This window comes from Scyliorhinus torazame, chromosome 2, assembly GCF_047496885.1.
Source record: "Scyliorhinus torazame isolate Kashiwa2021f chromosome 2, sScyTor2.1, whole genome shotgun sequence".
NCBI classification, from domain to species: Eukaryota; Metazoa; Chordata; class Chondrichthyes; order Carcharhiniformes; family Scyliorhinidae; genus Scyliorhinus; species Scyliorhinus torazame.
Genome location: NC_092708.1, coordinates 98,495,226 through 98,514,057, shown reverse-complemented (window position 1 = coordinate 98,514,057; position 18,832 = coordinate 98,495,226). Strand labels below are relative to the sequence as shown.

Sequence of the window (18,832 nt, the reverse complement as noted above, 5' to 3'; positions counted from 1 at the left end):
CGTTTATGTATTTCATCTAATTGTCTTACTTTCAGGTTTTGTGCTAATTATTTGATCTAGATTACCATAGATGTTGATTAAATTAAATATTGAACTGTAGTCTTATGCCCATGTGACTTGTGCTGTGACATCACTATCATATTTTTAAAAATGTTTTCTCCCAATGGATTCACTGACTAAAGGTCACACTGACTCTCTGCAATCACTGCAATCTACTGTGGCAGCACTGTAGCACAGTGGTTAGCACAGTTGCTTCACAGCTCCAGCGTCCCAGGTTCGATTCCTGGCTTGGGTCACTGTCTGTGCGGAGTCTGCATGTTTTCCCTGTGTCTGCGTGCGATTCCTCCGGGTGCTCCGGTTTCCTCCCACAGTCCAAAGATGTGCAGGTTAAGTGGATTGGCCATGCTAGATTACCCTTAGTGTCCAAAAAGGTTAGGTGGGGTTACAGGGGTGGGGTGGAGGTGTGGGCTTAAGGGCCGGTGCAGACCTGATGGGCCGAATGGCCTCCTTCTGCACTGTAAATTCTATGATTCTATAATCGGACTTCACTTCTTAGGCCACTCCGCCTGACTCTCTCTGACTGCTTAGCTCTCCATCTTCACTCCGCCTGACTCCCTCTAACCGCTTAGCCCTCGGACTTCACTCCCACTGACTGCTCAGCTCTAGTACTTCATGATTTGTTATCACTCGTCTCACATGTCGTGGGTAGATCCTCAGTAGCTGCTTGTTGGTCACTTGGGTTGGGTAAATCATCAGAGTCTTCATCTGGTGGTGCAAATAATGTGGGTGGACTGTCATTGTCTTGCTGTTGTCTTTCATTTGGGCTTGGACTGTCATCGTCGCTTTGTTCTTCACTGTAGCATGATAGACCGTCATGGTTGTCCTGCTGTGCACTGCAGCGTGGTAGACTTTCATAGTCTTCTTGCTGTTTACTTGAGCATGGCAGATTTGCATCATCTGCCGTTAGTTGGTCAGAGGTGGTTGCTAGACCCTCATGGTCTTGTTCCTGCAAGGACTGCGTGTCAGAGTCTTGCGTTGCTTCTATCGTGGAGGCTGTCCACGAGCTCGCTGCGGAGGCTTGTGACACTGGAGTCACGTCTTGTGTGTGCAAGGACTGCGGTGTGGAGTCTTGCGTGTCTTCTTTCGTAGAGTCGGGAACCCTGAGCGGTGCGTGGACCACGCTCTGTGTGGCAGCAGGCCGCTCACTCTGGACTTGTACCACTCTCTGTCTCTTGGTTTCAGGCTGCAGCATAATCCTGCACTCACGAGTTGGGATGTCATATCTGCTGGGCTGAAGATCCTCAAATCCGAAGAACGAATCCGCGTCTGCATCGGATTCAGTACGGGGGTCGCCAATGTGCAACACGTCTCGTTGCGGTTCGGATTTGGTACTGGGGTAGCCTCCCAAGGTGAAAGGTTCGTCCAAGTCATTGTCTTCTAGGACCATATCATCACTGTTTGCGTCGGAGCTAGCATTGGGCTCGCGAGGTCCAGAGAAAATGTAAAGGTCGGTATTGAAGTATTCAAGGTCGGAATCATCGGTTTGGGCGTAGGTAACTGCTTGTTGCAGGGTTCTTCGGAGGTTAATTTCATTTCCTGGTTCAATTTGAGGCATTGTGCTGTCATTCCAGGTGAAGGAAGGTTGTTTTACGGCTTTAAAAGATTTTTTCTTTGATTTGGGACATTTACCGTATAAATGGGCGTGGTATGAGGCCTCTGACGTCATGACGCATGTGACGTAGGAAGCAATTGCACATGCGCAGATCGCTGTTCCTTTACTGATGGCCATTTTCGTGATTGCGCATGCGCGGCTTCTCGCAACTGTGGCCTCGTGGTGAGTACTGGCGCTTCTCTTACCTTTTCTTGCTGGTTGGAGTGTGTTTTCCTCACAGTATTTGCCGAATTTGTCCAGGACTCCCTGGAAGTCGCTCCTGTTTTGCCCCTTGGAGAACTTGAATTTTTAAAAGATTTCTTCTGCTCTGGCACCGGCGATGGTGAGCAGAAGCTCTGTTTTTTCAGGATCGGCCACTTCTTCTAGTTCGGCTGCCACCAGGAAGATTTCAAACATTTGCCGGAATGCCCGCCAGTTTTCGCGGAGATCGCCGTGGCACTGGAGCTGCTGCGGAACCCGGATCTCGAACATCTTGCCTGGGTATCGTTGCTGGTTGTCACTGTACGCTGAGGTATTGCTATGTGGATTGAAACAGTTCACTTCTGGTACCATGATTTGTTATGTTGTAGGTGTAACATAAGTGGCTTCCTTGTGGTGCACTTGACAAAGGAAGGTTCAGACGTGGAGATTACTTCAACACGTTTATTAAACTATTTACACTTCTATTACTCGGGTTCGACACTATTGCTAATCCTACTATGGCTACCAGACTGACTAACCAGTTGCTGCAATCCACGTGGTGGGTGTAATATTGAATCAACCCTGTGTCTCTACTCACTGACTGTCTCCACTGGAAAGAGGCAGATCATGTGTGTGGTGTCCTTTATATATGGGTTGGTGTAATGCCCCCCTGTGGTCGTGTCACCTCCGTGTGTATCGTGAATGTCCATTGATCGTGTCCTATCTACCTGATCTATTGGTTGAGTGCGTGTGTGAGATATTTCTGGTGCTCCCTCTCGTGTCTAGCTAGCCTACATGCATTTACATTGATGCACATCACCACACTTCACTCCTTAGGCCACTCTACCGGACTCTCTCTGACCACTTTGCAAAATTCACCCCTTAAGGCCACTCCATCTGATTTGCTTTTGACTGCTCTGCTCTCAGACCTCACTCCTTAGACCACTCTGCACTAGAGATTTGCTCCTCTGCTCACTGTGTCTGCTTCTCTCTGATCAATCTGCACCCTCTTCACTTCTTGTCCACTAAATTGATCTACGTTATTGTATATTATAAATGATTTCCTCGCTCTTTCAATATCCTCTTTCAATATCCCACTTACTTAAAAAACACACCTTCATCCTTGGAAACTAGAACCAAAACAATCTCCCTTTCATCTACAATGTTCTCGAACATGTTGTTACCTTTCAATTCAGTGCCGTTTTTTCCCTCAACTCCATATTTGACTCTTTCCACTCCGGTTTCTGTCCAGACCACAGACCCAAAACAGTCCTAACAACAGACACAGATGCTATTTTCTCTGACTGTGAAAATAGTGCATTACTCCCTTTTATAATAATAATCTTTATTAGTGTCACAAGTAAGCTTACCTTAACACTGCAATGATGTTACTGTGAAAATCCCCTAGTCACCACACTGCGGCACCTGGTTGGTTCCACTGAGGGAGAATTCAGAATGCTCAATTCACCTAACAGGCAAGTCTTGGGAGTAAACCGGAGCGCTCGGAGAAAACCCACGCAGACACAGAGAGAACATGCAGGCATTTGTTTGTTTCCATCATCACTTATCCAATCATAGCCAAAGCATCTCTAGAAAAGTGATCTGTGTTTCCAAAACCTATACCTCTGGCATCCACCAGTATCTCTCCTTGGTCATATCTTTTTGCTCACTACTTTCTGCCCTTTTGCAAGATCATCCATAGACACATACCTATAATAGCAAACTCAATCACTGCAACATCTCTCTTAATCAGATCACTGTCTCTATGTTGTCAGCCTAGCATGTTCACTATCCAGCCTTGAATGAGGTGCAGTCTCCAATCTCCTCTGTTTAAACAATATGAAGTATGAAACAAAAACAGAAAATACTAGACAATCTCAACAGGTTTGACAGCATCTGTGGAGAGAGAAGGGAGCTAACTTCGAGTCTGGATGACTCTTTGTCAAAGCAGGATGAAACAGTCAGCTGCAGCCCCTATGCCACCTCTATACTCTCAGGTAGAGCTTCAGTCTACTATGGGGAGGCAGTGGTGCAGCGGTAACGTCACTGGACTAGTAAACCAGAGACCCAAAGTAATGCTCTGGGGATCCAGGTTCAAATCCCACCACTGCAGATGGTGAAATTTGAATTCAATAAAAATCTGGAATTAAAGTCTTTTGATGACCACGAAACCATTGTCAATTGTTGTAAAAACCCATCTGGTTCACTAATGTCCTTGAGGAAACAAGGAAATCTGCGGTCCTTACCCGGTCTGGCCTACATGTGACTCCAGACCCACAGCAATGTGGTTGACTCTTAACTGTCCCCTCAAGGGCAATCAGGGATGGGCAAAGAATGCTGGCACAGCCTGCCATGCCCACGTTCCATGAAAAGGAAAGTCCATGTTTAGCTTCTGACCCCATCTATGCTCCATAACAGATATCTGTTCATATCTATTCCCAATTCCTATCATATCTATTCCCAATTCAACCCATCTGATGCTAAAATCATCAGGCCTGTATCACTTCCAACTTGATTATTCCATTGCTTTCCTGTTGGCATTCCAGCTTTCACATTCTATAGGTTTCACCTACTGCCCATAACCTTTTTCACACCACAGGTCTCAATTAGATATCACCCCTACCCTTACTGACCTACTTTGGCTCCTAAGTACATCAACGCTTCCAATTTAAAATGCTCATACTCATGTTATATTCCTCCATAACATCATTCCTCCCTATTGCAGTCACCTCTTTTTGCTCTTCAAAAACCCCTTTAAGCTTTGATTCTTGACTTTTGTGCAACACCCCTCTCTTCAGCAGCCTGGGTCCCAATCTCTGCAATTCCCTCCCTTACCCCTTCCCCTTCTCTAACTCACCAACTTCCTTCAAGACCTTCTTCAAAACTCACCTTTTCAATATGTGTTTTGAAAACCTTGCTCATCGATATCTCTCTTTGGTTCGTAATTTCTGACAGAATGCACCTCTGTGAAGTGCCCTGAAATATTGTTCTCTGCTAAAGATGTTGTAAAAACTCAAGTTGCTCTATCAGTAACCAAATCTGAAATATTTGCTACAATGTCAACATAGTGTTTTGTATGAAATGTACATTCAATAATTTTAAGAAATATTTTAAAAGGGATACAGTACCACTATCTTTGCACATTTCTTGAGCTTTGTTCATTTTGATGCCATTTCCAGGAGTTGAAATGAAACTGAACCATTTGCTTCCAAATGGAATCCATGTGGCACCAGAATCAAAATCACAGTCTTTCAAAAAGAAGGGAGAAGACTTTGTTACATCCAACTTTCAAAATCACAGATTTTCAACAAATTTACAAGTTATAGTTTCAGGAAACAAACTACACTTAATAGCAACGTCAGCATCAGCAAATATGAGGGACATTTCTCCACAGAAATCCTAATACAGGACAGATATTCCACCCACTCCTCGAGAGCCGCCTGCCAATCAGAGGCTGGTAGCTTTCAGCACTGGCAGTGCCACTAGGAGCGGTGGCTCTTGTCACAGTACGGCTAAGCAGAGGATCAGTGATGGAGACCCAGGAGTAAGTTGAGTGGTGTGGCTTCGCTGGGGCCAGAATCGGAGCTCCCAGTGAGGGGGAAGGGGGGGGGGGATTGATTTGGAAGTTTAGGGGGTGGGAGTGGTATCTTACTCTGGGTCCTTGTGTTCCCACTAGCAGGTGCCTCCACAGGGCATGGAGTGCACACCAAAGAGGGGCAACCTCCCACCCCCCAACCAGCCCCAGTCCTAACTGGGTCGGGTATTCTAGTGGCAGGCTTACGTGGCATGTCCCTTGCCAGCTACTGGATGAATACAAATGGCGGCAGGATGAGACTCTGAAGGAGCCCTTAAGTGACCATTTAAATGCCTCAATTGGACATGGGCATGATGGCTATCCTCAAACCTTCCTGTCCCAGAATTAATCAGAATGTGGCAGGATCCCCATCCCGCAAATTTCACTCTCTTAAATAATAATTTAAAATTGACTTTCCACTAAGGGAAGACTGTTTTATAATTTTAATGATTTCTATTACATCGACACTAGAAACTGAAGAGTAGATTTAACAAAGGCTTTATAAAAAATTATGAAGCGTTTTTTTGAGTGGAAATATTCCCAGTACAATAAGTACTGGCGGCACTGCTCCAGATATCCGGGTTCAATTCCGGCCCCGGGTGACTGTGTGGAGTTTGCACATTCTCCTTGTGTCTGCATGGGTTTCTGCCCACAGTCCAAAGATGTGCAGGTTAGGTAAATTGGCCGTGCTAAAGTGCCCCTTACTATGGGGTGGGGACGTGAACCTGGGTGGTGTGCTCTTTCAGAGGGTCGGTGTAGACTTTATAGGCTGAATGGCCTTCATCTGCACTGCAGGGATTCTCTGATTTTGTAATCTCATAAATATGGTTTCAAACATTTTCATGTCCCTTGTATTATCCTGGTGAATCTACCCTGTATGTTCTCTACGATTTTAATGCCCTTTCTATTTGGATGAGTTTAACTGTACGGAGTTTTGGGCATATCTAAGCGGGACTGAAATTAGTAGTCCAATCCTCTGCCATCTCTTCTAGGTTGCATTAACTCAGTCCCTTTGATATAGATATTTCTCAACAGTTAGTCCACATGCTACACTATACTGCCACATTGTCATTTCTATCAGTATTTGTAAAGGCTAATATAAAATCTTAAAATAAGTAGCAGATATTAATACCTATTTGTCTAAACAGCAAATACAAAACTACTCTGCGAGTGTACACAGTATAATCAGCATTGATTAATTGATTCTTTTTACTTCTTTCATGGGATCTGTGCAACACCGGCAAGGCAAGCTTTTTGTTGCTTATTCCCAATTGTCCTTGAGAAGGTGGTAGTAAGCAGCCTTCTTGTACCGATGCTGTCCATCTGGTGTAAGTAATACTGTTCGGGAGTTCCAGGATTTTGACCCAGTGACAATGAAGGAACAGCAATATAGTTTCAAGACAGGATAGTGTGTGGAGGGGAACATGCAGATGTTGCTATTCCCATGCATGTCTGTAACCCTTGTCCTTCTAGATGTAGAAACTGTGGGTTTGCAAGATGCTGCTGAAGGTGCATTGCTAAGTTGCGGTAGTGCATCTTGTTGATGGTACACACTGTTGCCACTCTGGGTTCGTGGTATGGGAAATGAATGTTCAAGGTGATTGAGTGCCGATCAAGGAGGCTGCTTTGTCCTGGATTGTACTGAGCTTAACTGTGGTTGAAGCTGTATTCAGCCAGGTAAAGAGAGAGTATTCGATCATACTCTTGACTTGTCTTGTCTTGTAGATGATGGACTGACTTTGGGGAGTTTGGAAGTGACTCACTGCAGCACTCCCAGCCTCTCAACTGTTCTTATAACCACAGTATTACCGTGGGCAGCATGGTAGCATTGTGGATAGCACAATTGCTTCACAGGTTTGATTCTGGCTTGGGTCACTGTCTGTGTGGAGTCTGCACATCCTCCCCGTGTGTGCGTGGGTTTCCTCCGGGTGCTCCGGTTTCCTCCCACAGTCCAAAGATGTGCAGGTTAGGTGGATTGGCCATGATAAATTGTCCTTCGTGTCCAAATTTTCCCTTAGTGTTGGGTGGGGTTACTGGGTTATGGGGATAGGGTGGAGGTGTGGACCTTGGGTAGGGTGCTCTTTCCAAGAGCCGGTGCAGACTCGAAGGGCCGAATGGCCTCCTTCTGCACTGTAAATTCTATGAAATAGTATTCATGTGCTGATCCAGTTTACTTTCTAGTTAATGGTGACCCCCAGGATGTTGAGAGGGGAATGAATTTGTCATTGTTCTAATGTGCTCTTGGCATAGTTATGTAGTTTTAATTTAAAGCTTTTTGCATTTCACTCTAACTTGTTTGCAATATAGAAGAAAAAAATTGCAATTAAAAACCACACTCCAAAGATATCCAATTGAAATCAATTTGAGATGCATTGACTGTTGTTAAGTAAGTTCATTTATGCACTGAAAAATTCCGCAAACCACAAGTGACAGAATGACTAGCTAATCTGTTTGCCCGGACACTCTGTTTAAGATTTCATCAAAATTATCGCACGTTGACAGATTAGTGCTTGGTGCTGAACTGCATTGTCAATGCAGATCAGGGTTGTCAATCAGGGATACTGAGAGAAGACTTCAGAGGGTCCTCAAGTTGGTTTGTCCCATTAAGTCTCACACTAATTGGTTTCTCCCCATCAGTCTTCTTCTATGCCCCCCTGTGTTTGAGACAATCAGAATAGTATCCAATACTAAAATGGTGTAGGTGTAGGCTCTCATGATCAAATTCCATTGTCAACTTGGTTGGAACGAGTTCCTCCAACAATTGTCACTGGCTTCTATGGATTTATCTCATCAAGCTTTTTTTGAACACTTTTATATTCATAAATGTAGCCCACTTGCTGCTTTAAACTATAAAGATAAAATAGAGGGAGTTAGGACTTCTTGAAACCAGCAGTCAGTGCAGGAAAATCAGTGAATAGTCTGGCGTTGCATGAGCCAAGGTATCAAGACTTCCTTTCAACTCTTTTCCTATCTTTTCATGTGGGAACCAGCCTTTGTAGGTTTGAAGTCAGTATGCAATTAGAAAAAGAGACTATTATGATCCTGGACCAGAGCCCAATAGTAGCTGGGATACTGAACCGAAACTCCAATACTGTATTTTAATTTTGTAAGACTGTGAGGAAAGGATATCTCGCTCCAGGAGTGATTTCACACAAAATAAGGATATGGTATATCAAAACAAACTTTATTACTAACACAGTATTAAAATATCTTTAATTAACTCAAGAAAATAGCTTACAATTACCCTATTAACAATGCGTAATTGGAAAAAATGAATTGGGCACTCTAAATTGAAAAAAAAACCAAAATAAACAATGCTAATCAAAGGGCAGCATGGTGGCACAGTGGTTAGCACTGCTGCCTCATGGCACTGAGGGCCCGGGCTCGATCCCGGCCCCGGGTCACTGTCTGTGTGGGGTTTGCACATTCTCCCTGTATCTGCGTGGGTCTCACCCCCACAACCCAAAGATGTGCAGGATAAGTGAATTGGCAATGCTAAATTGCCCCTCAATTGGAAAAAAACAAATTGGGCACTCTAAATTTATTTTAAGAAAAAAACCCAATGTTAATCAATACAGTGACACAATAACCTTTAAATGTATCTTCATTTCCACTCAAACAACAAAACCATCTCAGATCTCAACCACTTTTAAATGCAGTTAGCACTCAGGAATACTTGCTGTATGGAGATATCTGGATACCCCACTTTGAGAAAGCGATATCTTTTGAGACTGATTAAAGAAAGAGACCCGACACCCGATCAGAATAACGTGGAATCATGGCAGAACGGCGGCGCAGTGGATAGCACTGCTGTCTCACGGCGCCGAGGTCCCAGGTTCGATCCCGGCTCTGGGTCACTGTCCCTGTGGAGTTTGCACATTCTCCCCGTGTTTGCATGGGTTTTGCCCCCACAACCCAAAAGATGTGCATGCTAGGTGCATTGGCCACACTAAATTGCCCCTTAATTGGAATAAATGAATTGGGTACTCTAAAAAATTTTTTTTTTTTTTTAAAGAATTATGTAGAATCTCTGGCTTTATTTCTTCAGAAACCTTTCTCAGCTCCCCATACAGCCAAAAACTAAAACTAACTCTGAACCTCAACACCTGACTGCTTCAGCCCTTGGCTCCTGCCATTAACTGCAACATTTTACTCAACTGAACACAATTGGCCGATTTACTTGCTAGATCCTGGGAGAGGCCTCCTCCGGGTTTCCCGATTGTCATTATAACTCTCGAGAGCTAACGAGATGGGTGGGACCCAGACTTGCAATGCTGCGCCAGATCGAATGGCCACCTCTATCGGCCTTGCTGGGGAGACCCCAGCTAGGCGCCCGTATAGCACTGGTCCACACAAACGTGGAACTCTTGGGGGGTTCTCACAGGTGATCGGAGGCCACTGGGTGATCGACCTTTGGCCAGGCTGGCTTCCTGGCATGGCTGGTGCCACCTGGGCACTACCAGCTTGGCACCCTTTTTGCCCCCACCGGGAATTGGGCACGCGGCTGTCCTGCCAGTCTGTGGTGGGTGCAGGGGTGGGGGGGGGGGGGGGGGGGGGGGGGGTGCTCAAGAACCACCCAACAGGTGAGTTGGGGAATGGGGGAGGTCTTACAGGGAGGTGGAGGGATCAGGGTGCCAGATCTCTTCCTGCACTGAGGAGCTCCATTTGTCAGAGCTCCTCTGTGCAGGATATGTGGCTAAGTGCATCCTCGGCGGGGTATTCCCCATCAGGGCCAGGAAAAAAAAGTGCTATTAGATAGCGGGGCCGTTCCCGGCGCTTAATGATCCCTCAATTCCCACCCAGAACGGACTCTTTATTTCATTCAATCGCGTCCAATGTCCCTAATTAACCATTCTGCAAGGAACCCTCAATCAAAATAAAAACCCATTCGCCCAAACTTTTATGATGCTTAAACTGCACTTCTGGCTCCAAGAAGCCTTGCTGCCTTACAAAGCAGGATTTTCGAAAACACCACTGCAGTAGTTATACACACACTAACCCAGGCTCCCTTCTCTCTCCATAGATGCGGTCAGACCTACTGAGATTGACCAGTATTTTCTGTTTTTGACCCAGGCTTTTAACCCTTACTGCATCAGATTCATATTATAATGCAACATAACTGAATTCCTACATGCATCACAGAGATCTGTTTCCACATTAAGTGATAGTTGAGATGGGGAGGAGGCTCTATCAATGGAGAATGCATGTGGGGAGGGTCAGAAAAAAAAGGGACTTGGCAGTTCCTCTGGGCCTGTAGCAAGGCCATATTCATGTTGGGGTTGATGTTAAGATATAAGGAAATGGGAGCTTAAAGACCAATTTTAGGATCAATACTGCCGCTCTACCTCTGATCTGGTAACATTCCTGCTCTATGTGGTTCAGAACCACATTGGAAGGTGTATATATACCAACTGAGGCACAGGGCACCATTTGGACGTGGCTGGCATGGTGGTTGTGAGGGGGCGTGTGTGGAGAGGATGGTGGGATGGGTAGAGGAAAAGAGGGGTGGAAAGAAATGGAAAGAAAGAGACTGGCTGGACTCTGGGCCTGCAGCAACAAATCAGAATAGAGTGTATTCTCTCCTTCAACGGTTTTATAAATAGCGCAATGATTATCACGGGTTTTCTTTATATCCAGGCTCCGAGCTTAATATCAATGGGCACATTCTTCTCTGATGGATAGGTCGGCATATTTTGACAGCCTGTATCTTTCGGGTGACATTTCTGGCTATTTGTGAAGTAAAGAGGAAAAACTGTCTTTGAACATAGAAAAATACAGCACAGAACTGGCCCTTCGGCCCACGATGTCGTGCCGAACCTTTGTCCTAGATTAATCATAGATTATCATTGAATTTACAGTGCAGAAGGAGGCCATTCGGCCCACTGAGTCTGCACCAGCTCTTAGAAAGAGCACCCTACCCAAGGTCAACACCTCCACCCAACACAAGGGCAATTTTGGACAATAAGGGCAATTTATCATGGCCAATCCACCTAACCTGCACATCTTTGGACTGTGGGAGGAAACCGGAGCACCTGGAGGAAACCCACGCACACACGGGGAGAACGTGCAGACTCCGCACAGACAGTGACCCAAGCCGGAATTGAACCTGGGACCCTGGAGCTGTGAAGCAATTGTGCTATCCACAATGCTACCGTGCTGCCCTTAAGAACAAATAAATCTACACTATATCATTTTCCCGTAATCCATGTACCTATCCAATAGCTGCTTGAAGGTCCCTAATGTTTCCGACTCATCTACTTCCACAGGCAGTGCATTCCATGCCCCCACTACTCTCTGGGTAAAGAACCTACCTCTGACATCCCCCCTATATCTTCCACCTTTCACCTTAAACTTATGTCCCCTTGTAATGGTTTGTTCCACACGGGGAAAAAGTCTCTGACTGTCTACTCTATCTATTCCCCTGATCATCCTATAAACCTCTATCAAGTCGGAGAATCGCTGGGGGCTGGCGTGAACCCCACCCCCGCTGGTTGCTGAATTCTCCGGCACTGGATATTCGGCGGGGGCGGGAATCGCGCTGCGCCGGTCGGCGGGACCCCCCGCCGATTCTCCGGCCCGCGATGGGCCGAGGTCCCGCTGCTGGAATGCCTGTCCCGCCGGCGAGGATCAAACCACCTCTAGGCCGCGCGGGCGGGCTCCGGGGGGGGGGGGGGGGGCGATCTGACCCCGGGGGGGGGGGGTGCCCCCGCGGTGGCCTAGCCCGTGATCGGGGCCCACTGATCCGCGGGCGGGTCTGTGTCGTGGGGGCACTCTTTTCCCTCCACCTCGGCCACAGCTTTCACCAAGGCCGACGCGGAAGAGATACCCCCCCCTGCGCATGCACGGGGATGGCGTCAGCAGCTGCTGACGCTCCCGCGCATGCGTGGACTTCCGCCACCTGCCCAAGTCCTTTCGGCCCCGGCATGCGTGGCGCAAAGGCCTTTCCCGCCGGTTGGCGGTGCACCAACCACTCCGGCGCGGGGCTTGCCCCTCAAAGTGAGGGCTTGGCCCTTCTCCGCAACTTTGGGGCGGCCGGACACCGGAATGGTTCACGCCACTCCATCCCGCCGGGACCCCTCGCCCCGCCGGGTAGGGGAGAATCCCGCCCTTTGTCACTAAAAGATTTATGCTGACGATGTTAGGTGGGTAAGTCGCACAGGGTCCAATTTATTTCTCCAGTTCTCTCTGGTGTGGTTAATTTGAATTGTTGGCTTTCACCGCCAAGTTGAGATTTGATAGAATTAAGAAGGAAGTTCGGTTTCCAAAATGGAGGATGTGAACCTGAAATTTTAGTCCAGTTCAACACAAACGGGCCAGAGTGAGCACTGTTTGTTGGTCCTGGTAAGCAAATGGTTGATGGGGTGGAGCAGACCTTAGGCAGTGAAGGGCACATAAAAAAATTAAGTCATAAATTTAAATTATGTATGTTGCTATTTCAGCAGAGCAAGAAAAATGACAAAATACTAAGATAACTGGTGTAAATGCACACAATAATCACTTGATATGGATAATGTTTGAATGTGCCCATCATAAAAACCCACAGAAATGTTTTCATCACGTTTAACCCTAAAAGGTGTCAGTAATAACAAAACTACCAATCATCCTGCAAAAGCAAGAAACATGAAGTCAGGGACTTCAATTTCGGTTTTATTATACCTCAACCACAGGGTGTAATTTGTGCACAAGTACTGTTAAATGATCTTCAAATGCTCTCAATTACAAAGTAAGAAGTCTCACAACACCAGGTTAAAGTCTAACAGGTTTATTTGAAATCACAAGTCCAGCGCCGGCATCTCCACATCACCTGAGTTACAAAGGCATGTATTCAATGCTTGGTAATTAAATGGACACAAGCAACATTTTTTGAGCCAAACGCTAAGGAAATGGTCAGTACTAAAGCACTAATGAAATTCATAATGATTGCTTATAAAAAAGCTTGTAAACTCATTCTACATATCAGTGAAGAAAAATTGCTATAGCAAATGAAAAAAGTTCACGTATGAGTGCCAAAGAGTTGATAATGCAGTCTACCATTGAAATTGCAAGGGCAGCACAGTGGCGCAGTGGGTTAGCCCTGCAGCCTCATGGCGCCGAGGTCCCAGGTTCGTTCCCGGCTCTGGGTCACTGTCCGTGTGGAGTTTGCACATTCTCCCCCAAAAGATGTGCAGGCTAGGTGGATTGGACACGCTAAATTGCCCCTGAATTGGAAAAAATGAATTGGTACTCTAAAAAAATCAACAACAAAAAAAGAAATTGCAAGGAAAACTTTGGAAGGCCAAGGAACTGAAAATAAACAAAAGAGAAAATGCTGGAAAATCTCAGCAGGTCTGGCAGCATCCGTAGGGAGAGAAAAGAGCTAATGTTTCGAGTCCAGATGTGCCAGCATACCACCCTACCCAGAGCCTGACACCCATGGACCTCCAATGGCCTGGGAGACCCTCCAAGTATTGTTTTGCCTGGTCCGCGTTTGTCTGGGCCAGTGCTAAAGTTAGCTATGGGGGGCGATTCTCCGAGCCCTGCGCCGGGCCAGAGAATTGCTGCAACCGCGCCACGACGCCCCAGTGCCGGTGCGCGATTCTCTGAGGTGCGGAGCACCGGCTCCATTTGCACCGGCGTGGCGCCGGCCGCAGGCCACTGGAATCGGCCAGGGTGGGCCGAGCGGCTGTGCGGATATGACAGAGTCCCGCCGGCGCCGTTCACCCCTGGTCGCTGCCGGCGGGAACTCTGCGCGAATGGTCGGGGGACGGCCTGTGGGGAGGGTGGGGCATCCGATGGGGTCTGGCCCGCGATCGGGGCACACCGATCGGTGGGCCAGCCTCTCCCCCCCCCGGGCCTACTTCCTTGCGCTGCCGGCCTCTGAACACCGACGCCATGTTGAGTCAGGGCTGGCGCGCTAAAGAAGTCCCCCACGCATGCGCAGGTTGACACGGCCCAACTGCGCACGCGCGGTTTGCTCGGCGCCCATTTGGCGCCGGGAAGAGGCTGGTGCAGCGTGAACTGCTCCAGCGCCGAGCTGGCCCCTGTGCCCCAGGAACAGATCTTTTAATAGGCCGGGAGCTAACGGCTTCATCTGAAACACCATGGGGGCGATTCTCCCAAATGGAGCCCTATCTAATCCTGTTAGAATTTTAAAAGTTTCCTTGAGATCTCTTCTCACTCTTCTAATCTCCAATGAATATATGATGTGGAGATGCCGGCGTTGGACTGGGGTGGCACAGTAAGAAGTCTTACAACACCAGGTTAAAATCCAACAGGTTTGTTTCGAATCACTCGGATTCAAAGTATCATCTTGCAACCTTGACTTTGTCTATATAAGTGGTTGTGGAACCCACCTCTTCACTCACCTGATGAAGGAGCTGTGCTCCGAAAGCTAGTGATTCGAAACAAACCTTTTGGACTTTAACCTGGTGTTGTAAGGCTTCTTACCGTGCCCAATGAATATAATCCTAACGGATTCAATCTCTACTCATATGATAGTCCCGCCATCACAGGAATCGGACTGGTAAACCTTTGTTGCACTCCCTCCATAGCAAGAACATCCTTCCTCAGATAAGGACACCAAAACTGCACACAATACTCCAAATGTGGCCTCACCAATGCCCCATACAATTACGGTAAAACATCTCTATTCCTCTCCTCAAATCCTCTCGCTATGAAGGCCAACATACCATTTGCCTTCTTTACTGCCTGCTATACCTGCTCGCTTACTTTCAGCGACTGATGCAAAAGGACATCAAGGTCTCGCTGAGTATTCACCTCTCTCAATTTACACCCATTTAAATAATAATCTGACTTCCTATTTTTGCAACCGAAGCAGATAACCTCACATATCCACATTACATTGCATCTGCCATGCGCATGCCCACTCACTCAGCCTGTCCAAATCCCGCTGAAGCATTTCTGCTTCCTCCTCACAGCTCAGCCTCCCACCCAACTTTGTCTCATCTGAAAATCTGGAGATGCTACATTTGGTTCCCTAGTCCAAATCATTAATATATGATGTGAACAGTTGGGGGTCCTAGCAGAGATCTGTGTGGTACCCCACTAGCCACTGCCTGCCAATCGGAAAAAGACCCACTTATTCCAACTTTTTGCTTCCTGTGTGCTAATCTGCTTTCGTCTCATGACACTACCCATAATCCCATGCTCTTTAACTTTACATAGTAATCTGCTATATGAGACCTTGTCGAAAGCCTCCTGAAAGTCTAAATAAACCACAGCTATCGGTTCTCCATGGTCAACTCTACTGGTTACATCTTCGAAGAATTCTAGTATCGTCAAGTAAGATTTTCCTTTTGTAAATCCATGCTGACTTTGTCTGATCACACCACTGATTTCCAAATGCTGTGCTATGAAATCCCTGATAATGGACTCCAGCAACCATCCTACTTTAGGCTCACTGGTCTATAGTCCCCTATTTTCTTTACCTTTCTTTGTGAATAGTGGGGCTATATTATCTACCCTCCAATCTGCAGGAACTATTCCAGAGTCCAAAGAATTTTGGAAAATGACCGACCAATGGACCTACTATTCCGAGGGCCACTTCCTTAATTACTCTGGGATGAAGATTATTAGGCCCTGGAAATGTATCCACCTTCAGTCCCATTAATTTCCCCAAAACCATTTCTTTACGAAAACAAATTTCCTTCAGCTCCTCACTAAAACCTGAGCTTCTCAGAACTTACAGTACATTATTCATGTCTTCCCTTGTGAAGACAGAAGTACAAATTTAGTTCCTCAGCCAGTTCTTTGTTCCCTGTTATGAATTCACACATTTCTGACTGCAAGGGATCGACATTAGTTTTTATTAATCTTTTTCTCTTTACATACCTATGGAAACATTTAGTCAGTTTTTATGTTGCCCGCTAGTTTACTTTCAAATTGTATTTTCCCCATCTTAATCAATCTTTTGGTCTGCCTTTGTTGAATTTTAAACTGCTCCCAATCTATTGATTTTTCTTGCTAAACTGCATGCCTCTTCTTTGAATCTAATACTATCTCTAACTTCCCTCGTAAACCATGGTTTGGTCACAGTTCCGTTTCTGCTCTTGTGCCAAATAGGAATAAACTTTTAGAGTTCACCTATCAGTTCCTTGAATGCCTGTCATTGCCTATCTGCTGTCTTTCCTTTCAGTAATGTTTCCCAGTCCATCATAGCCAGCTCATGCCTCATACCATCAGTTACCTTTATTGAGGTTCAGACCCCTGGTCTCAGAATCAACTATCTCACGAATCACCATGATGAAGAATTCTACCATATTATGGTCACTCATCCCCAAGGGTCCTTTCACATTGCACAACACCCAGTCCAAGATGGCCTGTCCCCTTGTTGGTTCCTCAACGTACCGGTCCTGAAAACCCATCCCGTATAGACTCCAGAAATCCCTGGAGTATTGTACTGTGACTAATTTGAGTCATCCAATCTATGTGCAGATTAAAGTCACCCATAATCACAAATCTTCCTTTATCCTGTTCCTGTAGTTCTCAGAACATCTCACAACAGCTGCTGGTGCAAAACCACTACACTAACAAAGGCACTTAATTACACTCTTTACCTGAACAACCAGAGTGTGGTAAACCACTGTAGTATATAATGTGTATTGTGCTAAACTGGTAAACTACTACTGTATTACATGTAATGTGGTAAACCACTGGCTGATGGCTCCGCCTCCCCTTGGGCTCGGTATAAAGGTGGCTGATCTCTGCCTCTGTCCCAGTTCGGGATCAGAGGTCAGGAGGCTTTCTGTTTAGCTTATTAAAGCCTCAGTTACGTTCACTACTCGTCTTGTGTTCATTGATGGCACATCACAGAGATGGCATCTTTAACCTTGACAAGCAACCATGACTGGATGGGATTGAGAACAGACCATTGAGTAAAGCACAGCAGAGAAGGTGAGGGTTGGAAACTGGCAATAGATGTGATTTAAATAAAAACTATGATTAAAAATAAGATAGAAGAAATGGCTGCCTTTCTCTACTGATTGGTTTATAGTATCCATGTGACATTCCACAGCCAATCCGCAACTTCACAGGCTTGCTAAGCATTACAGATAATTTTATCTATAGAAAGATAAGCTACTTTTACCTTCGAAATACTTAGCAGATAAGAGTATTGCTTTGACAAAGCAGCACTTACAAATGGCACGTCTGGTGTCCCTGTTAAGCTTTTCGCAAAAGGGCAAAAGTGCTCTGAAGACAGTGAATGAAACATGTTTTGGTAGAAAACTTGTCAGGATCTGGGGAAACTTTCAAACTTAAATCGTTAAGAATTAAAATTTTATCCGAGTAAAATCGTTTGGCCGTTAGAGGGCGACAAATGTTGCCCTGCCTATATTAAAGTTGTTTTTTTAAAGTATAATGTTTGAGTCTTTTTTTAAAAAAAGCTGTGAATGACAATCTGGCGATGTAGCTCAGAATTCAAACTCCAATTCCCTTCACACCGGGATTCTGTGGGGTTACCAGTTCCGAGCAATCCCGGATTAAAGTGTGAAGGGAATTGTTGGGAGAATAGCTCCCAACTGGATCTACTTTCTGACTCTTCCTTCCAACTGTGTGGACGAGGGAAAGAGAGGAGTTCGAAAATCTAAGAATGTTTGTTCCGCTTTTTGAAGAAATCAGACGTACCTAGTGAAGGAAAGTCAGTTTAAAACTCACCCGGTTGGTTTGAGGACGACAGAGGAACAAGACACCAGGCGATCAGATACACAGAGGAGAAAGTTCTCCTAACGCCCATGTTTTTAAAAATCGCAATCTCCAGGCTTTTCACAGTGTATCAAAACAGATGTTAGGAGCCATAACTCTTAACCTCGTGAACATTTGAACTTTAGATGCGTCATGTTTGCGTTGCTGTGTTGGGAATGTGTTGCAAAACGAGCTGCCAAAAAACAAAAGCGCCTGGGCTAAGCTCACACAGCGGCGCGCGAATGCATGGCAATGTGAGCAGCGGAGAGTGCGGCTCGATAGAGCCCCAATGCAGATTCAGTTATAAATCTGCGCGAAGCCCGCTTCGATTTTATAGCACCACTGCTGCGTTGTCAAATCTATAAAATAAATAACTGAAACACTCAAAATTTAGTTGCAAATATTCCAGAATTAGGCTTTTGCCTAAAAAGAAAAATAATCTTGTGTGACAAGTGAAACTTTGCTTTCGAAATTCTGCATCACTTGTTTATTTTGTAATACTAGTCAAATGTTGTGTGGTTGAACATTACTGTTTTTAAATAATATATTTGTATTCATTGGTGACTAACTCTTTGAAATAAACAATAAAAGGCTGCCATCTTGGATAGAACCTCTCAATTGCTCTCCTCACGGTGTACTTGACTTTCACGAGGTATAGGGGGCGGTATTCTACCCCCCCCCCCCCCCACCCGGCCGGGTGGGAGAATCGCCGGGGCGCCGCGCGA

At 45.9% G+C, this 18,832-nt stretch overlaps 1 protein-coding gene across 4 annotated transcripts in view; it reads right to left on the bottom strand.

Moving 5' to 3' along the window:
• Window positions 1-18,359, bottom strand: part of LOC140389925 (CD302 antigen-like) — a 94,770-nt gene extending 76,411 nt beyond the window's left edge. Inside the window, exons 1-2 of one of the 4 annotated variants that reach the window (XM_072474607.1) lie at window positions 18,081-18,359; window positions 4,981-5,100 (exon numbers count right to left, since the gene is read on the bottom strand). In XM_072474607.1, the coding sequence (XP_072330708.1) occupies window positions 4,981-5,100; window positions 18,081-18,159 (199 nt within the window). In that variant the 5' untranslated portion in view covers window positions 18,160-18,359. The remainder of the gene's footprint in view (window positions 1-4,980; window positions 5,101-18,080) is intronic. The other 3 variants (XM_072474588.1, XM_072474580.1, XM_072474597.1) reach the window with 3 other exon arrangements.
• Window positions 18,360-18,832: the final 473 nt, after the last annotated feature.